This window comes from Solanum stenotomum, chromosome 6, assembly GCF_019186545.1.
Source record: "Solanum stenotomum isolate F172 chromosome 6, ASM1918654v1, whole genome shotgun sequence".
Taxonomy (NCBI): Eukaryota; Viridiplantae; Streptophyta; class Magnoliopsida; order Solanales; family Solanaceae; genus Solanum; species Solanum stenotomum.
The window spans coordinates 46450796-46466260 of NC_064287.1; the positions used below are offsets into that span (position 1 = coordinate 46450796).

At 32.2% G+C, this 15465-nt stretch overlaps 1 protein-coding gene across 1 annotated transcript; it reads right to left on the bottom strand.

Moving 5' to 3' along the window:
* Window positions 1-14584: 14584 nt before the first annotated feature.
* LOC125868816 (uncharacterized) lies at window positions 14585-15001 on the bottom strand. Its single transcript, XM_049549368.1, has one exon. It carries the CDS (start codon window positions 14999-15001, stop codon window positions 14585-14587), a length of 417 nt encoding a protein of 138 aa, XP_049405325.1.
* Between the last annotated feature and the right edge of the window lie 464 nt (window positions 15002-15465).

Genomic DNA, 15465 nt, shown 5'->3' on the forward strand with positions numbered 1-15465 from the left:
ATGCTCATATTTTAAACTTGATTGTAAAAGAGGGGCTGGATGAACAAATTGAGCCTATTTCTCATATAAGAAGTGCTATAAAATATGTCAGGTCTTCTTCTTCAAGATTTGCTACTTTTAAGTCCGTTGTTGAGAAAGTTAAGATTGACACCCGTGGTCTTGTAAGTCTGGATGTTGAGACTAGATGGAACTCGACATACACAATGTTGGATAAAGCTTTGAAATTTGAAAAAGCTTTTACAAGAATGTATGTGGATGACCAGAATTATCAAAAGCAATGTCGAGAAATAAGTACAACAACAAAAAATCCATCAACAGATGATTGGAAGAATGTGAAAGCTTTTGTGAAGTTTCTTAATATTTTCTATCAGGCAACTTTAAAATTTTCGGGCAGCTTATATTCTACTTCTCACTCTTTCTTTCATGATTTTTTCAATCTCCGAAATGATATTATCAAGTATACTAAACATGATGATCTCATTTTGGTTGATATGGCAACAAGAATGAAATCCAAGATGGATAAATATTGGGGTAAGTTTGAGAGTATGAATATGTTACTGATGGTTGCTGTTGTGTTGGATCCTAGATACAAGATGCAATATGTAGAGTATATTCTTTCTATTGCATATGGCTCTTTGATGGGAAGATTAAAGTCTCAAGATGTGAGAGATGTTTTGAATCTCTTATATAATCACTACAATTGCTCTTGCTCTGAAGATCCTAACGAAAATATTGAAAATGATAATTGTGTGATGGGTGAATCTAGTGATTTGTTGCAATCTCAGTGGGAGAAACACATGAATAAAGAGGGATTTGTTGTAAAAAAATCTGATCTGGAAATATACTTGAAAGATGATGTAGTGAAGATCAATGATTTTAATATTTTGAGTTGGTGGAAAGTTTCGTCCAGTAGATACCCAATTGTTGCGAAAATTGCTAGGGATATCCTTTCTATTCCTATTTCTACTGTTGCATCTGAGTCAGCTTTTAGTACAGGTGGTCGAATTCTTGATAGTTATCGAAGTTCTTTATCTCCAAAAACGGTAGAAGCGCTTATTTGCACTCAACAATGGCTACGATCGCCTTCTAAAGAATGCAAGCTTGAAGATATATTAGAGGAAGTCCAAAAAATTGACGAAATTGAAGAAGGTAACTTTATATATTCTAATTGTTATTAAAAATGATTCTCTGCTTTTGAATTTTATTTAGTATTCAATTTGTTTCAGTTGTTTCAGAATACCCCGACTCACCTTTGAGGATTGATTAGCCAGTTGATGTACTTTAATTTCACTACATGGAACAAAGGTATTAGTTTATTCTTTTGTGATTGTTAATTACCTAATTACTGTTTGCTCTAAATAGCAATAAGAACTAAGGACTAAACATCAACCTAGTTAATATGTTGCTAATCAACTTAATTGATTTGTATTGTCTACTTTGCAGATGCAGGCTATGGTTTTTGGAAAATATGTAAAGAAGATCTCACTTCAAAAATGTTTTGTTCCTCTAGGTACAAGGTCCTAGGTTGTAATTAATGATGGTGTAGAATTTAAAGACTTGAATGTAAATAACTCGTATTAACTTTTGATGACAATATTTTGACTATGCAAAAATTGTTTAAGTCACTATGTTACTTTCATGAATTTCTCTAATGTATAATGAATCACTCTTGATTATTGATATTATTTTATGATTTGTCCAAAATAGTAATAGTAGTAATTTTTTGAGAATTTGTGTTCCAAATAGAATGGAGAATTGCCTATTGAACTCATGGGCTTGCAATGCCAAAAGAAACTACTGAATGCTTTTCTAGGATGAAAAATCATGTTAGTGTTCAACGTTTTTTTTAAATCACTGAAAGAACACTAGTTCTTTAGTCTTTATAAAAAAACCCGAGAAAACCCGAATAACCCGAGAAAATCGAATAACCCGAAAAAACCCGAGATTGAAAAAACCCGACTATTATTGGTTTGGTTTGGTTTATATATATTTTAACCCGATACAAATGGTTTGGTTTGATTTTTAAAAAACCCGAACCAACCCGGTAATGTACACCCCTAACTTCAATTATTAAGTGTACGTTCTTTTCTTTTTGTTGTTTATGATGATAGTCAAATTAAGTATACTGTACTATAATCTCTAATCTAAACAAACTATCCAATGCTTCAAACGTGTTTTCATAATTGTGTTTATATGATGTGATGTAATCAGGCGGCTTGATTTTCCATTATTATGTGAACTAAACAATAACGTGTTTTCATTGTCACAGGCTTGTCATATATTTGTCCATAGGTCGAAAATGTCGAGACTGATTCAAAATTTAAAATTTGTCAACTTGTTTTATTAATGAATTGTTATATATAATTTTATCTTTCACGTTAAAAGTATTAAATTTAAATTCATTCTTTTTTAATTTTTAGAGGCTCAAACCCTAAACTTCTGATTAAGAGTTAACGAATCCCGAATCATTTAAACAGTATTCATGTTGATCACTTAAATGATTCAATTCACTATTTGATATTATACTTTTTTTTTGGATTGTCTTGATACATCAATTAGTTAGTTTTTTTTTGTTTCATTCTTCATATTAGTAATGGAACAGAAAATATCTTTTTCTTTTCTGCCTTTTGCTAAGACCAAATTATATTTTTAAAATGTGTATATTAATTATGTATGTATAAATTATGTATGTTAAGTAATATACTTAAAAATATTTTTATCGCTTATTATTTTGATGGACAACTAAAAAAATGAAGGTGTGTGGTTAGGATATCCATGTTTTATATATTCCTTGTCCATGTACTAGTAGAATCGAAAGTATTTACTATACGCGATCAGTGATAAATCTAGAGTCATTAAGCTAAACCAACCTTTTGTCTTGTGTTCAACAACAACAACAAAAAATACAATATACATCATAAAGTTCTACTAAGTGGGGTCTAAGGAGGATATATGCTGATCTTATAATTATTTTTAAAAATATAGAAAAATTATTTTCGAAAGCATTATATTCAAGAGATATTTAAAAATTCTTATATATTATAGTGATTTGATATGGTCAAATGACAAAATTGAGATGGCAAATTTATTAATTGTAATAACTACTTATAAGTGATAGTAATAAGTCCATAAAGATGCATGTAATATATTTACTATTTAAGTTACGTTGTTAATTAATTTATTTATTCTTCAAATAATTTTGCCTGAATCAAATTGCCAGCAGTTTTGTTTTTATATTTTGCTTTAGGAGTAAATTGCCGACAGTTTTTTTCTTTTCTTTTGGGTGTTACATACTTGAATCATCCTATCTTTTAATTTATAATATATGTATAAAATAATATATATATTGTATTAAATATAAATATTTCATATAATTATGGTGTACTTCCACATATTCACTCAAAAAAAAAGTCTTTTCGTAATGAATGACCTTTAAAATCATAATTTATTGATATATATATGATGTAAATTCGGACGATTGATGAGAGGAACATCAAATATATTTTTTAAAAATCGCGATGAATGGGAATAGACTAACTACCAGAGATAGTTTTTATTACTTTGTCAGGATTAATTTGTACATAAATGCCTAAGTTATATTAAATATTCAATGAATTATAAGTCACTTCAAATTTTATTTTATTTTTTTGAAAAAAGATAGTCAACTCTACAAATATCAATTAAAACTTAATTATAATATGTATATAAATACAATACAATACATTACTTTATTAATAAATTAAGGGTAAATTACATAAATTCCATAGTTTTAATATGAAATTACAATCTATCCCTAATAAGTTTCTAATTACATTAATCCCTTAAAAATTAAAAACATCGGATACAATAATTGAAGCTCGGATACATTAAATATTGTCTCGGATACATTAATATGTAGCTCGGATATATTAAAAACTAGCTCGGATACATTAAATATTGGCTCGGATACATTAAGATGTAGCTCGGATACATAATATGTAGCTCGGATACATGAATATGCAGTTTGGATACATTAAAAAAATGAAAAAAATTTGAAAATTTTAAAAATAATAGAGGATAATGAAAATAAGTGAAACAAAATATGTGTATTTCTCTAATTTGTCCATAAAATAATTCATCGAATAATATATATATCCACTACTTCCCTATTTTTTAGTAGAAATGTGGTACCAATAGTTTCTCCTCCTAGAGCTACAAAAATTAATTATAAGGGGCCCTATTTTTTTGTGAAGGCCGTCTTAATCCCTAGCCCACTAAAGTCATCGCTTGGGCCCTCATATTTTTTAGGGTTTCCATTTTTAAAAAACAATTACTTGTATGTGTTATTTTATTAAAAAAAAATTTATATGTACTATGAGTACTATGATTTCTACTAAGGAAATTGTATATGAGATGAATATAAATCTGAATTTCGTAAGGAATAATTTGATGAAAATATGGATAACGATATCACAAAGAATCTTTTAGAGTTGATTACTTTATGTATGTAGAGTAGATCAGACCACTTTTTTCACTTCAAAATAGATTTGAACCAATTGAAGCATATGGAAGTGTTTTAAATTTCTTATTTAGTGGTAAAATATTGAGATCACTAGATGATAAGAATTTAAAAAAAATATTGTCTTAAACTTGAACTTTCTTTAACACATAATAGTTATTCTGATATTGATGGTTTAGAGTTATTTTTTGAATTAAAAGTGTTAGAAAAATAATACAAGTAGAAGATAATGATCTAATGAACATGCTTAATCAAACAAAAAGACTTGATTCTTTTCTAAATACACATATTGCTTATAGAATAATGTTAACAGTTCATGTAACTGTTGCCTCAGCCGAAAGAAGATTTTTCGAAATTAAAATTGACTAAATCTTCTTTAAAATCAACAATGTCTCAAGAGAGATTGAATGAGTTGGCAATATTATCATTCAAAAAGGAATTATTAAAACAAATCGATTATAAATCAGTACTTAATTAATGACTTCACATTTAGAATAGCTAGAAAAGTAGATTTTAAATAAAAGTATATATGTGAAAAAGCAAAATATTAGGCCCCCTCTCTTAAATTTCGCTTTAGGCCCCCAATGTTGTTGAGTCGCCCCGTTTTTTGTACGCCATTAGTTGTCTTGTCTTTACTATAGTTTATGAAACATCACCATCTCTACTATAGTATACTTTCATTATTTTGTTTGTCATGTTATATTACGCCCCTCAGTAAAATATAATTTGATTAATTATTTTTATTTTTTTGAATATCAATTTAACACTATTTTTTAAATTGTATTAATATCTTTCTATATTTTATTGAGTAAAGACAAAAGTGAAAATTAATAATTAATTATATCGTAACTTTTTAAAATAATATTATTTTAAATTATTTATTTTTAATAAAAACGACAAGTAAAAGGAACAGAAGAGAGCACACTCTTCAATTCCAAGAAAATTGGCATACTTCTATTGATGATTTTTCACGTAAAAATATCAAGAGATTATAAAAGATATAATAATTTTTTTAAAAAAAAATCGACAGACGTACGTCAGTTAAATATATATAACTCTTACCACTACTGTTTCTTTTTGTATATATTTGGCTTACATGTAAAAAAATCTTATATTTTATGAAAATACATCAAACATCATTATATTAAAATGGACTCAAGTAGTAACATTATATTAGTCTTTTGCTTGGAAGAAAATTGAATTTTTTAAGTTTTCATTTCCTTGTTAGGTAGGCCAGTACAAAAAAAATCATATATATATCATGATTAGGGATGTTCGTGGTTTGATTTGGATTGGTTAATGATTAAAATCAAAACCAAATCAATCTAGTCGATTTTTAAATTTTTTAAAATCAAACGGAAAAAATAATCGTCGGTTTGGTTATTGACGGTTTGGATCAGTGTTTCTGTTTATTCGGTTTGAAAATAATAATTTTTTTGAGGACGTACGTATCTCGATAGACATAAACACCTAGTACATGAACAATCCACAGAAAAGCTATTGTCGGTTTAATTAAGCAATTAAGCAATTCTATAGTAATCATTATACGAACAAAGTGATTCAATTAAGAGAAAGTGTGACTATTTTATGTAAAGTAGGGTAGACGACTAAAATGAATTCTGATGGACTTGACTTAGGATTGTTATAGTTGGGCTAAAGTGTTGAGCTAGAGAAAATGGTAAAGTTAAAGACTTAAGTTAATTAAAATTTAACAAAATATTTATATTTATTTATGAATAATATATAAATAATTATAAAATTTATATATCTAATTTATCGGTTCGATTTGATTATTTTGCGGTTGTTTTTTAGTAAAATCAAAACCAAACCAAATGGTATCGGTTTCAAAATTTAAAATCAAACCTAACTAAATATCAATTTTTTAATTAGTTTGATTCAGATTGCGGTTCGATTTAATTTTTTAATCATAACCATGAACAACCCTAATCATGATATATATTTTAATCTTTATTTAACTACCTTCCATATACAGAAAAGACCAATACAAATTTCCTTTCCATTGATTAATCCAAACCTATCAATGGCCACTTTTTAAATGAATTAAATTCGTGTTATCGAATCAAATTAATTAAACGTTAGGTATAACCAACATTGACTATATATCAAAATTAAGATTCTGCTGATATTCATTTCAATAGGAATCCAATATTAATTAAGATGCTGCTGATATTCATTTCAATAGGAATCCAATATTAATTAAGAAATATTTGGAGAGAATAGATTTTGTCAAAAAAAAAAAAAGGTCTTTTTTTTTTTAATGGTTTTTCTAATAATTTTTTTTATACGTAAAAGATCTAAAAAATTTTATTTTTTTTTTAATTTTGAAAATGACGAAGAGATCTTAATTTCTCGATATATTTATCTGCTTAAATTTCCACATGTTCAATTAGAGTAAATGACCATTAGTACGTGTGGCCTAAGTCGTACGAAATGCTCCTTGTGGAATCACATTTAATTTTACATCTAGATGTATTTGGTACTGAGGAAAATATATTTAAATTATCTTTTCTTGTTTGATTAGTTGAAATATCAATAAGATTTTTTAAAAATAAACAAAATTTATAAGTGGTATATATAAATTCACGTGAATTTGTAATCGAACTTTTAATCAACCATTTTTGTCTACACCGACGGATTCCAACATTGTGTTTACTCATAGCATGCATATTCACGTTTCTTGAGGGAAGAAAAATGTGATAGACTTCTTCTGATCGTCTCGTATTAGCCTGTGTTTTATAATAAGAGAAGGATTCAACAAGAGTAGAAGTGGTGTGCTATTAACGAGGACATATTTGTCAAATTTGTCGATAGATTGAAAGTTACGTGACTTACGTATAAAGAAGTCATAATTATGTCATCATATGTGAAAGTTACCTCACGTTTGTTTTTAAAAATATGTGGAATTTCTTGAATTTTTTTCTTTTATATTTTTAAACTATTAACGAGGACATATTTGTCAAATTTGTCGATAGATTGAAAGTTACGTGACTTACGTATAAAGAAGTCATAATTATGTCATCATATGTGAAAGTTACCTCACGTTTGTTTTTTAAAATGTGTGGAATTTCTTGAATTTTTTTCTTTTATATTTTTAAACCAAAAAATCATTAGAGAAAACAAATCTAATTTTATATAAAATAATTAAATAAAGGAATTTTGCTTATACATACTATAGTACTTTAAAATTAACGCAATGCACAAGAACACTGAAATTTAACTTAAAATTTCTTTTCCTAATACAAAATTATCAAGAAAAATGCAATTTGATTTTAGTAAAGGCTATTAATCTTGAAAAGGTTAAATAAACGTAACGAAAAAAGAAAACTTAGAATACAAGTTTATATTTTGTTAAAACAACCCCACATTCTTGACCATGCGATATTATATCACGAAAAGTTATTCTCGGTCATGTGATATCATATCACAATATGAATTCATGAGATGAAATCAACGTTTGGACATGCGATTTCACGATATTTTTGAGAATTCCATATCATAATTTAGAATTTTTCAAATACAAAAATTGATCCACAAGTTTATATTTTGTTAAAACAACCCCATATTTATATCTACTAGCCATTTATTTCATATATTAATAAAATTTATAATCATATCATTACTTTTTAAAATTATTGTCTCACCATCAGAAAATTTATTATTACTTTAAATCAATTCCTACTTTATCATTTATATTCAACAAATTCATTATTTTTTATCAAATTTATTTATCAACCATATTTATTACTACTACTTTAATGTTTAGTAAAAAAATAGTTTTTCATCTATACAAGACTGACCACAATGGCTTTGTAATAATTTATTATGAGATTTTTAATTTTTTGTTTATTTGGTAAGATTGAATAAATAATTTAGACTATTTTAATAGTTTTACAACTTATGAGATTCTTAGTTTATAAGAAAATATACAACACAAACTCTAAATCGCGTGTCCAAACAAAATTTTAATTTCATTTCATGATTTCATATCATAATTTCATATTATGATTTCATCTCATGATTTCACATCGCATAGCCAAACGAGAATAAACTTTTAAGGCATGTGAACATATCCAAACAATATGAACATTATTTTCCATTTGGATAACACTAAGTAACGAGTCATGAGCTTAGTACTTGTCAAATTTGAGAGACTCCAAATTTGATTGATTAATGGTGATCAATTTGTATCCAAAAGTCATTTAAACGTTGAAAAATTAGATTATGAATTCTAAATGAACTTGTCAACTAGAGCAAAAAAGGAAGAAAAAGAAAGAACTTTTCACATCTTATGATTAAAAGAGAAAAAAAGATCACGCAAAAGAGTTTGCATTATTGCATACTCCTAATTTGGTATTAGGGGGGATGAACAATAGGTACCATTTTAAGACCAATACATCGACCCTTTTAATAGTACTTGTGACACTTGATTTACACGTTGATCTCCTTTTGATTTGAAATATGTGATGATTTCATTATTTTTTATTGAGTTATGAAAATTTATAATATTCTACCTCTGAATCAAATTCTTTCTAGTTAAGGAATCTCTCTAGTTGCTTTGAAATAATTAGGAAAGTCTTTCTAAGAGATACAAGGGTTTTACTTCTAGCGCTATAATATGTTTGGTCCTGCTTATGGAGTCAAATGATCAATACGTTCTATGAAGAAAAATCAAAATATCAATTTCATCGAGTTTATCGACCTCACACCAAATCAAGCTGGTGAACTAATTAAAACATCTCAGTAGCTAGAGGAAAAGAAAGCAAAAGTTATTCTCGTAATAGTAGCAAGCGAAATGGGAATAGCTTAATTAAATTGTGAAAATAGAGTTGTGGGAAAGCAATACAAGCGTCGTGAATATGGTAGGCAGTATCCTAAATGTTGCACCCTAGATGGAAAAATCCGATAACGGAAAACATCACTAGCTTAAGCTTTGACCCGAGTAGCATAGGAAAGGTGAAATCTTGTGTGAATCACCAAAGACCAATAGCGAAAAATCAGAAGAGGGAGAGGCATTGTGTGTGTATACACACATAAAATTTGAGTTTTATGCACTGACAATATGTATGTATTATGTGCATGTATATTTTATGCATCGACAATAGAAAAATTTAAAAATATGTATTATAATCAAATCAACTTAAAAATAAGTATAAATAAAGTTTTATGTTAAGCATTATTTGATAACATGATATAAATAGGGAAACTTTCGCATATAGCCACTCAAAAATAGCTTAATTACGCTCCATAGATATAGTTTGCTAATTACAATTCGTAGCAGGAGAATGGTGAGCGAGATTGGGAGAGGGAGGAGAGAGTGGCAGAGAACGGAGAGAGACGAATTGTATATGTATACTTATCAAATTGTATATGTATATCTGTCAAATAATTGTATATATGTAACTAATATACATATGTATTTGTATATCTAGCGAGCGAGATTGGAGAGAGAGGAGAGAGGCGAGCGAGAGGGCAGAGAGTGGAGAGAGGCGAACTATATATGTATATATGTCAGATAAATATGTATTTGTATATCTTGCCAGAGAGATTATGTCAGATAAATATGTATTTGTATATCTTGCCAGAGAGATTATGTCAGGTAAATATGTATTTGTATATCTTGCCAGAGAGATTGGTAGAGGGAGGAGAGAGGCGAGCGAGATTGGAAGAGAGAGGAGAGAGGCGAGCGAAAGGTCAGAGAGTGGGGAGAGGCTAATTGTATTTGTATATGCAAAAAAGAAGACAAGTGACGTAATTAAAGCTAAAATTAAGCTGCGAGCCATCATTAATTCAAACTATAGCTATATTAACTAATTAACTAGTATATGCTAATTGCTTTCCGCGTAATTTTCCCATATAAATATTAACTAACTATTATCATAATTTTAAATTCATTAATAATGTAAAAATATCTTCACCACAGTAATAGTATATAGTATATACGCAACTTAAATCCATACACATAATGTTAAAGGCACACACTTTGGCAGTCTCTCAGCCTACATGAGCTTTTAATTTTGTTTTACAAAGCCATGAAAAAGTTGGTTTGATTTGTCATGGTTCATAGAAATTTTTTTCACTAAATATCATTTATGTGTGAAATAAGAAAAAAAAATCACTAAATATCATCATAGAACATGTATATCACTTACCATATCTGATTTGAGTCCTTTTTATTTATTAAATGGGAACATGAAGTCCTAGAGATTTCCCTGTTATAATCTAGAAAGGACAAAGACGACTGCTCAAATAAGATAACTACAGACATGTATTAGCCTAGAGAAAATTTCAATACATGTGTTTTAATAGAATAACGGGAAAGAAACCAAGTATACCATTGAAATAAGTTCAAGTTTATTGTTGAAAGAGTTTAATCCCTGCTTATTTCATTGATATCAATGGTTTATATACAATCAATACAAGGCTATAATTAAGGAAACTTACTAGCTATAAGAGGAACTAAATATACACTTAACTAATGTGATATATACACTAAACTAATGTGATATATACACTTAACTAATGTGATATATACACTAAACTAACTAGAATCATAATATCTTTATCATCTATTCTAACACGCCCCCTCAGTCGAAGCGGGAGGTCGCCAAATGCTAAGACTATCCCGAAAATCCTCAAATAACACCAACGGAAGACCCTTGGTGAATATGTCTGCAATCTGATAACGCGAGGGGACATGTAACACTTGAACTTGGCCAGCCACCTTTTCTCGTACAAAATGTATATCCATTTCAATATGCTTAGTGCGTTGATGCTGAACAGGATTACCAGCAAGATATATGGCACTCACATTGTCACAATACACCAATGTAGCCTGTTGGATAGGATAATGAAGTTCCAAAAGCAAATTTCGCAACCAACATGACTCAGAAACCGCATTGGCAACCCCTCAATATTCAGCCTCTGCACTAGAACGGGATAAAGTAGCCTGACGTTTAGCGGACCAAGAGATCAAGTTATCACCCAGAAAGACACAGTAACCTGACGTTGAACGTCGCGTGTCTGGGCAGCCACCCCAATCAACATCAGTGTATGAAATAAGAGTGGATGTGGATGAAGAAAATAGTTGAAGACCAAAGTCCATAGTACCCTGTATGTAGCGCAAAATGCGCTTAAGTGCGTGTATTTGTTCCTCCCTCGGGTCATGCATGAATAAGCATACCTGCTACACTACATACGTAATATCGGGTCTTATGAACGTAAGGTATTGAAGTGCTCCAGCAAGACTCCTATAAAGAGATGGATCCTCAAACGGTTTGCTCGTAGTAGTACCGAGCTTCGATTTTGTATCAACCGGAGTGGGAGATGCCTTGCATGATGACATGCCAACTCGTTCAATGATCTCAGTAGCATATTTCTTTTGTAATAAAAATAAACCACATTCATGATGAGTGACTGCAATGCCCAAAAAATAGCTCAAATTGCCTAAGTCCTTCATAGCAAATTTTGAGCTAGGAAGGGAGATGATAGACTGACGGAGCTTATCCGAGGAAGTAGTCAAAATGATATCATCGACATACAGTAAAAGATAAGCCATAGAAGTACCTCGACTATAAATGAACAACAAATGATCCGAAGTACTTTGAGAAAACCCAAGAGTACGGACATAGTCAGCAAACCTCTTATACTAAGCCTTTGGAGCCTATTTGAGCCCATAGAGAGATTTCTTCAGCAAACACACATGATTAGGGCGAGCAGGATCCCGGTACCCCAAAGGTTGATACATGTAAACAGTCTCATTGAGTTCCCCATGTAAGAAGGCATTTTTTATGTCAAGCTGATGAAACTGCCAAGCCTTAGAGAGAGCCAAACTAAGAACCGTGCGAATAGTCACCGGTTTGACGACCGGACTAAACGTCTCACTACAATTCATGCCAACCTGTTGAGTTTTACATCACCTACAAGACGGGATTTATGCCTCTCTAATGAACCATCAGATCGTCCTTTATGAGTAAAAATCCACATAGACCTAATTACATTAACATTTGGAGGACGGGGAACCAACTCCCACGTCTTATTTTCAATAAGAGCATTATATTCATCATCTATAGCCAATTTCCAATTCATGTCACGAAGAGCAGACACATGGTTACGAGGGAGGGGTGATTTAGACGCTGATGTAAGAAGGCTGAAAGACTTCTTAGGCTTTGAAATCCCATGTTGACTCCTAGTAACTAGACCCGTAGGCAGACGTGAGGGAGAGATTGGAGTGGGGCAAGGAAGAGAGTTGGATGAGAGAGTGGAAGGAGTAGATAGGCTCTGTGTAGTCAACTGGGGAAGGCCAGTGGTGGACTGGGGAAGGCCGTGCCGCACGTTGGGCACAACGGAACCACTCGCTAGGCTAGGCGAAGTGGGTGCGGGTGCGTTATGAACAGGTGCAATTTATGGGTTAGGAGAGGTAGTGAAATGATGGACCAGGTAAAGAGATGGCCCATCGTCTAGAAACCTATAAGTGTGAGTTTGAGGAGTATGAGACTTTGCATAGGGAAATTGTGTCTCATCAAATTTTACGTGACGGCTAATGATGACTTTTCTAGATGACAAATCAAAGCACTTATACCCACGATGATTTGACGGATACCCCAAAAAAACACAAGGAGTTGACCGAGGTTGGAGTTTGTTTATGGTTGTAGAGGGAATAAGAGGATAACATAAACACCCAAATACCCGAAGATGAGAATAAGACGGATATTTATGCTAAAGGATGTGAAGAGGAGATTGATAATTTAATAGCTTATGAGGAAGGATATTGAGAAGGTAAGTCGTCATTTGCAACGCATGATACCAAAAGGAAGGAGGAAGGGAAACATGGGCCAATAAGGTATGAACAATGTTGTTGATCGTACAAATTTGTCTTTCAGCTGTCCCATTTTGAGGGGATGTATAAGGACAGGAAAGACGAAACGAAAGACCAGTTGCTTTACAAAAATCCTAAAAGGGGCAATTATCAAATTCCGTGCCATTATCACATTATATATTCTTTATGTCCCACTCAAATTGGGTTCGAATAAATGTCTTGAAACTCAAAAATGTGGAAAACATTTGTGATTGGTGCGATAAAGGAAAAGTCCATAAATTTTTTAAATAATCATCCACAAACAAGACATAATATCGATAACCCGATGAACTCAAAACAGGGGACGTCCAAAGATCACTATGGATAATATCAAATGGCATAACAGTGCGATAATTTGAAGGATAAAAGGGCAACTTAACATGTTTTCCAAGAGGGCAAGAATGACAAATACGAGTGTCGTTAATTTGATTACATTCAATCAATTTATTATTCCTAAGAGAGTTGAAAATAGGTGTTCCCGGGTGACCCAGACGATCATGCCAAATGGATGGTGTCAAAGCAGCAAAAGTAGATGGAGAAGTGGTTGGAGTAGTGATGGGATATAGCTCGCCCCGAATTTCACACCTCATTATCGATTTCCCCGTCTAAAAATCCTTCACAGAAAACCCCCACGGATCAAATTCAACAGAGATAGAGTTATCAGTTATAAATTTTCTAACAGACACCAAATTTTTAACAAGGTGAGGGACATGAAAGACATTGTTTAATTGTAAGGGAGGACACAACGAAGATAATTTAGTGTGACCATAACCATTAATTGGAATTGATTGACCATTTCCAACTATTATACCACGTTTATTGCTCATATTAAAATAAGACGTGAGGTTTCCTTGTACGGATGTCATATGAGAAGTGGCCCCGGTATCCATGTACCATTTCGCATTCTGAGGAGTGATTCCAAGAGTATGCATTGCAGCTTTAATGTCGGTTGGAGATGGAGCTGTCGTGTAAGCCTGCTGCGGTCTGGGCCCAAGTATACCAGGCTACTGTTTCGGCTGCTGTCCATAATTGGGCCTTATCCATGAGTTTGACGGATATGGACAAGGAAGTATAGCCCAGGGAGCCCATGGTGCCATCCAAGGCCACGACTGACCTCCAGCCTATGAAGAATTAGGTGGTGGATGCTGACCTGCTGGCTGATGTCCGCCATCGCGGCTGTTGCCACCCCCCATCTGACCACCACCTCCAGCCTAACCCCCACCACCGCTACCACCCTTGCTACCTCTACGACCACCATTGTTGCTGCGATTATTGTTGTGGTATTGGTTCATCTTCCTACCATTAGTATTGCGGTGTGAAGATGAATGATCAATAATATCATGCGAGCTAGTTGACTCATGAGTAACCATAACTGATGAGGATCTATGTGCCGCCTTCCTAGCAAGGCCGGCCTCTTCAAGAGTGAGCATCGAACGGGCCTGATAAAATTGGGGTAAAGGATCACGTTGGCGAATGAGAGTGGCCACACTTTTGTAGGGTTCGATGAGGCCAGAGACTAGTTGAAGAACTAGTCTATTGTTGTCGACGGGAGAGCCGACATTCTTGAGTTGGTACGACAAAGATTTGAGGTGCTGACAATAGGCAGAGACACTTGGAAAATCTTCCATGTTCACATAAGTGAAATCGTACTCTAGGGTGACGACACGAGAGTGTTTGTTATCTTGGAATATGTCACGCAATCTATTTCAAGCCTTCATTGCCATGGTGTCGGGCTCAAGAATCGTATGTAGAAGATCATGAGATATAGTGACATAGATCCACTATAGAACAGTAGCATCAAGAGTCGACCAAAGTTCTTCTCCTCCTTTGTTTTCGGCGTTTTCTCCTTGCCCTTTGCCGGAAGAATAATATGGTCAAGAACTCAATGGGATCATGCGTGAATCTTAAATAGTTCCGTCCATATGGAATACTGGACATTCTCCATCTCAAGAATGATGGGAACATGGTTCTTGATGTTGGATACATTAAGAGCAGGGTGAAAGGAATATTTTGATTCTGACACGATGAGATGAAGAAGAGAGAGGGGGGGGGGGGGGGGGAACGGTGTTGAAGAGAAAGCGGAAGGTTTTCC